Raw genomic sequence first — 8740 nt, 5'->3', positions numbered from 1 at the left:
AATTAATTGCAAAGTCAATATTTGCCTAGAAAATGAACTTTATCCCCCAAAACACATTTCAATGTCATTGCAGCCCTGCCTTAAAAAGACCAGCTAACATTGTTTCAGTGATTGCTCCATTAACACAGGTGTGGGATGTGATGAGGACAGGGCTGGAGATCAATCTGTCATGATTAAGTAAGAATGACACCACTGGACACTTTAAAAAGAGGCTGGTGCTTGGCATCATTGTTTCTCTTCTGTGAACCATGGTTATCGCTAAAGAAGCACGTGCAGTCATCATTGCACTACACAAAAAATGGCCTAACAGGAAAGAGAATCGCAGCTAGAAAGATTGCACCTCAGTCAACAATCTATTGCATCATCAAGAACTTCAAGGAGAGAGGTTCTATTGTTGTCAAAAAGGTTCCAGGGCGCCCAAGAAAGACCAGCAAGCGCCAGGACCGTCTCTTAAAAGTGTTTCAGCTGCGGGATCGGGCTACCAGCAGTGCAGAGCTTGCTCAGGAATGGCAGCAGGCAGATGTGAGTGCATCTGCACGCACTGTGAGGCGGAGACTGTTGGAGCAAGGCCTGGTCTCAAGGAGGGCAGCAAAGAAGCCACTTATCTCCAGAAAAAACATCAGGGACAGACTGATATTCTGCAAAAGGTACAGGGAGTGGACTGCTGAGGAGTGGGGTAAAGTCATTTTCTCTGATGAATCCCCTTTCCGATTGTTTGGGACATCTGGAAAACAGCTTGTTCGGAGAAGACGTGGTGAGCGCTACGACCAGTCTTGTATCATGCCAACTGTAAAGCATCCTGAAAAAGGTGACATCTATCTGGCTCAGGGAACAAAACATTGAGATTTTGGGTCCATGGCCTGGAAACTCCCCTGATCTTGATCCCATTGAAAACTTGTGGTCAATCATCAAGAGACGGGTGGAAAAACGAAAACCTAGGAATTCTGACAAAATGCAAGCATTGATTGTGCAAGAATGGACTGCTATCAGTCAGGATTTGGTCCAGAAGTTGATTGAGAGCATGCCAGGGAGAATTGCAGAGGTCCTGAAGAAGAGGGGTCAACACTGCAAATATGGACTTGCTGCATTAACTCATTCTGTCATTAAAAGCTTTTGTTACTCATATGATTGGAATTGTATTTCTGTACGTATGTGATGACATGTGACATACACACATGAAAACCAGAGGGCAGCAGATAATGCGAAATATAATATTTGTGTCATTCTCAATACTTTTGGCCATGACTGTACATGCCAGAACCACACTCTTTTGTTCTGTGTTCTTTCTAGTAGACAGGTTATAATTTCACATGATGCTGAATGACTTCTTGAGACTTTCCTTCGCCTGTTCTTCTGTGATAGTCGTCCAAGAAGCAGGAATGTCAGCAGGCTTTGCATTATATGCTTCAGCAAATTCCTCATTGTACTTGTTCATCACGTATTTCCAATAATCCGATGCCTTGAGGCTAACATCTGGACGAATATCCCAGTCTGGGAAAATTGTCCTATAGTCTTTGTAAGGATGCCTTTCATTGTTTGTATAACTGCATCTAAAACATATGGAACTGACAACAGCAGAAGAGCAGATGTCAGTAGTGAGTTTTTCAGAGTCATCCCACTTGACACGACCTAAACCCTTTGGTCGATGCAGGGAAGCAAAGTGTTCAGTGTGGGCTTCTCCTCCTGCATCACAGGGTATTTTGCAGAATGGACACCGTTTACCACAACCAATAACTGTGCTGAAAATCTTATTATGTGGTTTTATATTGAGATGAGTGAGTTTTATTTCAAATGTAGTGTTTTTAAACTTGTCTCTAAGAGCTTCTGTCATTTCTCCTAAACACTCTTTGAGCCAGTGAGCAAACTGGTCCTGGTCAGCTTTGTTCAGAACCATGAAGGAATCAAGAGCAATCTGGGAAATTACCAATTTATCACCAAGTTCTTTGCAGATATTTTCTGCCAATGTCTTCAGACTGTCAGTCTTTCCTGCTTTTGCCTTTTTAATTGCAGCATTTATGTGGTAAATGCAGGACTGAAGATGTCTGTCCTCAAACTCACATAATGCTGAATTAGAGGAGAATATCTCCTTAATTTTATCAGATATCCATGATTTTACATAATCTTCATATGAGCAAGTATATCTCTGAAAGTTTTGGAAGTCACGCTTTGAAATCAGATCCAGTAAAATATAAAACTGGAAGGACATCCGTGTGCTGAACTCCTCTCTCGTCAGCATTTTATCAACAATGTCAACACCAAGACGGCGATAGACAAAGTCCTCCACAGCAGGTTTCAGACACTGGTTGGTGAATTCTTCAGCTTTCTTCTGGCATTGGTCTCGCTCATTGAACAAATCTTTGAAATCTGTGCAAAACTTGTCTTTGTTTTTCTCCAGATGTTTATAAGGATCATTTTCTTGTATAAAATCTTCATGCATTTTCTTAAACTTCCTGGCTGCAGAGCCACAGATGTGCTGTTTCAGAGACACTTCAAACTCAATGTCTTTGTAAACATTAGTCTTGTTCAGCCTCTCATCAATGATGTGAAGGATCTCCTGGATGTAAGTATCGTGATAATTGTTTTTTCTCATGATTTTATCACTGATACAATCATTGCAAGCAGATATGATGCTTTCAGCGATTTCCTGTTTTGCCTTGACTAGATCTGTCCACTTAATTAAGCAAAAAACATTTTTTGCTTTTTCTTTTATTCCTTTGGGTATGTATGTAAAAGGCATCAGTCCACAGTCGTGGAGGCTTTTTTTACTCAGCAGTTCACATGCATGTCTTCCCTTGGGTGAAAGATTTGTTAGCAATTGATGGTAAACACTGGTGAAGATATTTGAAGTCTGCTGTGCAGAGAAAGACAAGGTGTCTAATGTTTCAGCCCACATCTTTTTAAAACTTTCATCAAGCTCTTTGTCTCTCATTTTTACTTGTTTCTTACGACATTCATCGATTAAAGCACAAACTGCGTTTTCGATTTCTTTTATATAAGTGGCTCTGAATTTGTCAAGTTCTTTCAGTCCCTGTTTCATGTCAGCTGCTGCTGTGAGTTGGTCACACACTGAGCTTTCAGTTTGTCGTCTCAGACTCTTTATGCTGTTTGAGAAATCCTCTCTGTATCTTTCAACCAGATAAACATGACCTTCTGGCTGCTCAAAGTATTTATTAAGATTTTCAAGCATCATTGTCTCCCACTTGGTCAGTTCTGTAGTTGCTTCACTTTTCAACTCAGTGAGGTATTCTCTCAGCTCAGATATTTCAGTTTTTGCAGCAACTGTCCCAAAATTAGAAATTCTTGTCTCTGCATCTGTAACCCAGGTGTACATTTCTTTTTTGAACTCCCACTCCCATTTGTTGTACTCTGTGCAGAGCATCATGTACGCATCGGCTACCAGGCTGTTTCTGAAGCTGAAGATGAAGTTTTCATGTTTTACTGCAGTCCACAGGCTGTTTATCCACTCTCTGAACTCCAAGATGTTGTTAGAAGTTGACTCACACTTTCCCAGCAGTTGGATTATATTTTTCTTGAGCTCATAGACGGTCTCACTGTATCCCACATTGACTGGTGCCATTGGTGGGTTTCCATTCCAGAGTCCAGGAATGTAGCAGTTCCCAGTATCTACATTGTACTCCATCACATCAGTGAAGTTCTTGTTCTCCTCTTTCTTTTCCATTTTAGCTGCTGCCTGGGTCATCTCATTCAGCTGTTCTAGGAGCAGCTTCCTGTCTCGTAGGTTCTTCTCATGGGCTGAAACATCAGAAACGTTCTGGTGAACAAACTGACATTTAGGCTTTTTGCCGACCTTCTTCATCCTGAGGAAAGCATGCACCACTATCTGCAGGATGTCTTTCATTTCTGTTGAATTCTCCATTGCAATATTGATAATGGTGACGTCACTCAGCCCAACAACCAGTGTTGCCAGCTCATTGTCATGTTCATGGCTGTTATCCAGCTGTGCCAGCTCTGGTGACTTTAAGCCTTCAGTGTCAATGATCACCACAAAGTCACAGTTCAGATCTTTTTTGAAGTCCTCACTGACTTTGATGAGCAGCATGAAGGCTCCTCGAGTGCATCGACCACTGCTGACTGCAAACTGCACCCCAAACATGGTGTTAAGGAGAGTGGATTTTCCTGTGCTCTGAACTCCAAGAACTGTGACAACCAGTATCTTGTTCTTTGGAGACACCAAGTCATTGAGCTGAGAGAGAACGTCACTCACCCATCTGAGAGGTATGTTGGAAGCATCTCCATCTACAAGCTCCAGAGGAAATCCATCCAGCAGCAACTGAGCACAGAGTTTGGGCAAATGTTGCAGTTCTTGACGTGATGGGTCTGTTTCTGGAAGGTAAAGAGAAGCTTCATAGATCTGACCCATTTCACGGAAAAAGTGCTCAACTCCCAGTGAGCTGTTGGAAAGTTGTTGGTCAATTTCGTTAATCTTATTTTTGTTCTCGGAGTCCTTGCATTTTTCCTTGTAAAGCTCCCTGAGGCTGGAAAGTTTTATTCTAGACAAGTTGTCGAGGTTCATTTGCATCCATTTCAGAAAATAACCTCTTTCTTTACTAGATATTGCACTAATGAAGCAATTCATGAAATCTGACATGTCATGGGAGTTCTGCTTCCTACGCTGCTCTTCTTTTTTCATTTTAAGATTACTTTTATAGTTTTCTATGTCTTCAGAGCCAATTTTTCGAAGACGAAATTCTTCCTTTTCCAAAAAAGTCAGTTCCTTCCAGATCTGGCCTTGCAAAGGAAACTGCTTTTCTTTAAATTTAAAGGTGTCTTCAATCTCTGCAGTGATGGCATCTGCATTTTTCTTCCCAGTCTGGCACTCTGGGGAATCTTCATCAATAGAAATTCCCAGTTCATGTGCAATGTCGGCCATCTGCTCTATCGACATCTTCAACCCTGGGTTGGTAAGTACACTGCTCACAGTTGTCCTCAAACGTTTCAGGAAGTCTGCATCATTGGTCTTTTTTGTTTTTATAATGATGTTGTTGTTCAGCATGTTTGCTATTTTCTTTAGAACATCTGAATTAAAGTCCTTGCTCTGTTGGTTTCCCACCAAGAAGATCTTTGCTTTGTGGGTTTTATTGGTCAGCAGTTTGCACTCAGACTCCAGCTGATCAAAAAACACAAAAACTGCAGCAGATGTCTGACACAAAAAGGAGTATTGTGTTTCATGTGCAGCAATGTCACCTCGAAGGTTAGCTATAGCCACTGGCTCACTAAAAATGTCCATGTTTTTGTTTCCATAGGGAAGGTACCAGGTAATTTCAGTCAGTCCATCAGATATTCTTCTTGGACTGTCTCCACAGTCCATGTTGTGATGAACAAAGGTGTCATGGTACTGCTGTGGGTTACTAAGAAGTTTGTTGAGAATCTCTGATTTGGACAAGGAGCACTCACCCAGTCTCACAAATGAGATCATTGGAAGCTTAGAAAGAACGATTCTTTCTTCTTTGAAGCCCTTTGATGCTGAAAGATCTGGAGGTCTGTACTTTTTAACAATGTCTCTCATGGCCCACAGCATGAGGGTGATCTGTTTAGTATCAGAGTTAGGAAGCAGCAGAGGAACAGAGAACTGACACATGGACATTTTTAGTGCTAACTCTTGCTGAACAAACCCATCAGAACACAGAAAGAGAGCAGTGATTATATCAAGAGGATTAAAGACTTTAGCATCATTTGGGGTGTTTAACAGATCCTCAAAATTGTAATCTGCGGTCATTGATTCATCATCACAGATTAAATCAGCAGGATTCACAGCCCTAGCAGTTACATTAACCACCATCAATTTCTTAAGAAAATACAATGAAGCATTTGATTTAAACGTGCCAGGATCATCAGTCATTGTCTTTTCATCGATCTGAAGTATTTTGCTGAGTGATAGCTTCTCTCTGTAGTACTGCTCCTTCAACCCCAGACTCCTCAAAAGCCTCTCAAGTTCAGTTTCTGTAGGTCATAAAGATACATAGATTTAATATGAATTTAAATAGTGTGTGTACATTCTCATTATAAACTGTGTTAACTTCTACTTTAACACTGCAGATTTCATTGCATTCATTATTAAACAAAAATCTTGACGGGTAATTGTGCAGTCCTCAGGGCATAATCCATCTTAAATCTTAAATAAATGTCTGCACAACCTTTTATCAGGGTTTACTACAATAACATTCCTCTCCTTTATGATAACCAGGATGATATGTATCAAACAAATGAACAGATATATTCTAACAATGTGTGCAGCAATTAGTTTAATTGCTATAAACAAACACTTGTGCGTAATGCTGAGTGGTGGATGCATTGGCACTGCTGGGAGAATTAGAAGGGGAAATTGGTTTCAGAGAGCAAAGATTACATAACCATTGAGGGTAATTGGCTAATCAGCCACTTTAGACTCCGAGCATTGTGTATCTTATTTCTGGTTAGTGATGGCAAGATGAAGCCTCATGAGGCATTGAACCACTTGAGCCAACTGGTTCGAGAAAGGGTTCATTTCTTGGAGCCTCATGTGCACATGAAATCACCTACTGGCCAGGTGTATAATCACAGCCAGCTGTATCTTAACACGTGTGATGCATTGATTTTTTGTCTATTATGACTCTTGGGAATGACTTCACAAAAGGTGTAGGACAAAATAATTTGTCTACATAAATTATGTATACACATATGTGTATAATAAAATATTGTTTGAATGTATTCTCTGTGTGTAATTATTCCCAAAATAGTAGTGTCATGTGATATGGCATGGTGTGTAATAATCAGACCTCTCAACTTTGATAAAAAATTAAGAGTGAGATTATGCTAATTTTGGGGGCGGGGGGGTGGGGGTGTTATGGTCAACAATTTCCCCTCAGCAGCAACACTGAAGCACAAAGAGGTTCACGCTGCGTCTTTACGCACGATCCTGCTGCTTATGTCTCCCTCTTTTCAGCTCCATGCACTTCTAGACTGTTACAGTTTATAACATTCTCGTCACCTTTCACAGCGACAGGTTTCTCCGTCAGTCGCCGCGCTGACCAGACAAATTTCTATTGCTCTCGTCAGTGCACTCTGGGCGGTGTGGTGGGCAGATTTTACCCCCGTTGGTGCGCTGCGTGCGACGGATAAACAGTGGGGAAAATGCATAACTAAATACTGTAAAGGGCTTCTATAAAGGGAACAGGGGTACTGACAGATCTGAGATGAAGCCCCTGATGTTATAGGTTCTTTAAAATGACCCTTAAAAGTGCGCACCTGAATAAAAGCGCGAGGCAGCAGCCCACCGAAGCGCCACTGATTCTATGTTGTTAAAAACAAAAGAGTATGAAACACAGCTACTAACTCTCCTATTGACTTTAACTGGCACACGTTGCTACCGATGTGAGGACATTAAACATAGTGATTCACGTTTTGAATGGTGAATGGTGATAAAAGCACCTGCTCCGAGGGAAAGGAGGGGGAGAAGGAGGGGGGGGAGGAGCAAGCGCTGAGGCACAGAAATACGGTGCATGTAGTTAAAAAATGCAGAATTAATAAAAACGAAACTTATAAACAGACTAAGTGGTGTTTTAAACTGCATCTGGTTAGTAGAATTGTTTTATGATCCAGCGTGCAGCCATAACTGGTTCTGAATGAACCGGTCATCTGGCAAAATCTGAGCCACTTCCCGAAGCAGTCACGTAGTACAGCCGGGCAGCGAGGCTTCGGACGTCATCGTTTTCGGCTCCTCCCCTAAATGAAGCAAGCTTCAATACGCGCTTTACGGAAACGCCCCCTCCATTACTCGACACACGCCTCGAAGCCTCAGCACATCACGTAACATCACTATTTCTGGTAAGTTGTGGGTTTTGCATTAATCCATTTTGGTTTCTTATTTCAGGTAGTGATGGTGAGATGAAGCTTCATAAAGCATTGAAGCGTTCAATCCAATTGGTTCACTCATGTGTTGAAGCTTCAGGGTGCTTCATTTGCTCTATTGTGCCATCAAGACAATAAATGTAAAACGTGTAGTGTGATTATAGACCAGTTCACTGTTATTGTTTTGACCCGGGTTTGTCGCGCCTGCGAGTTCTCGACGTAATTTTCTTTTTTAGATAACGTATCAAAAGATCGTTTTAAGAGTAAGTTGATGGTTGATGGTATCAGATTGCCAGATAACATCCAGATACCATCCAGATACCGTCCCAGCCTTAAGGGACGGAGCGAGTCTGTGAAATGCTGGTCAAACGATTTAGTCCGGCCCGGTGGCCAAATGCATTATCATTATTCAACGGCTGTATCTCCTCGCTGCATTGACCGCTCTGCACCAGATTTTTTGTGAGTCGTGGGGGAGCGCTGCCCAACGCTTTCGTGTGTATCGCCCGGCGGATGGGCGGGGAAAATGTGTGACAGCTTCTGCAGTGGTGGGCAGCCGGCGGTGCGCGAACCCCCACGGTGGCCAATAGGCCAGAGCGGCGCTTGGCTTCGAAGGGCCGATCGACGCCACGTGCGGCTTTAATTATTTAAGCAGAACAATGACCAGTGCAAAATTAAGTTGTATTTACCGGAGATGAAGTGTAGACTGCAAATTCTGTTGGGGTATGATGGCTCCCACAGTCGATTGGGATTGTATGCCTGGGTCCTTTTTCATTGAAAATATCAGTTTCTTTCGTCTTTCTTCATCCTTCAGTAAATGAAAGAAACGTACATCTGACGATTTGGAATGCCTCTTTGTGCAACCGGGAGCACAACAAGTCGTAGGCATTGTTTA

The 8740-nt window shown here is 42.0% G+C and overlaps 1 protein-coding gene across 1 annotated transcript; it reads right to left on the bottom strand.

Moving 5' to 3' along the window:
* Positions 1 to 1629: 1629 nt before the first annotated feature.
* Positions 1630 to 5860, bottom strand: LOC118558695 (up-regulator of cell proliferation-like). The gene is made up of 3 exons (XM_036129239.1): positions 5756 to 5860; positions 2936 to 5701; positions 1630 to 1683 (listed from the first exon to the last, which is right to left on the bottom strand). Exons 1-3 carry the CDS (start codon positions 5858 to 5860, stop codon positions 1630 to 1632), a joined length of 2925 nt encoding a protein of 974 aa, XP_035985132.1.
* Between the last annotated feature and the right edge of the window lie 2880 nt (positions 5861 to 8740).

The sequence above is a fragment of the Fundulus heteroclitus genome, unplaced genomic scaffold (assembly GCF_011125445.2).
Source record: "Fundulus heteroclitus isolate FHET01 unplaced genomic scaffold, MU-UCD_Fhet_4.1 scaffold_148, whole genome shotgun sequence".
NCBI classification, from domain to species: Eukaryota; Metazoa; Chordata; class Actinopteri; order Cyprinodontiformes; family Fundulidae; genus Fundulus; species Fundulus heteroclitus.
Note: the sequence above shows the minus strand (reverse complement) of the source record. Positions and strands in the feature narration are given on the sequence as shown.

Bases quoted from the DNA above. Each gene is read 5' to 3' on its own strand.
- LOC118558695 (XM_036129239.1), bottom strand. From the start codon at position 5,860: ATGACTGATGATCCTGGCACGTTTAAATCAAATGCTTCATTGTATTTT. The intron at 5,702-5,755 runs ATCTGTGATGAT...GATCTGTTAAAC, and splicing joins CTGTGAATCCTGCTGATTTA to ACCCCAAATGATGCTAAAGT. The intron at 1,684-2,935 runs GTAAAAATGAGA...CCTGTGATGCAG, and splicing joins ATGAATGTCGTAAGAAACAA to GAGGAGAAGCCCACACTGAA.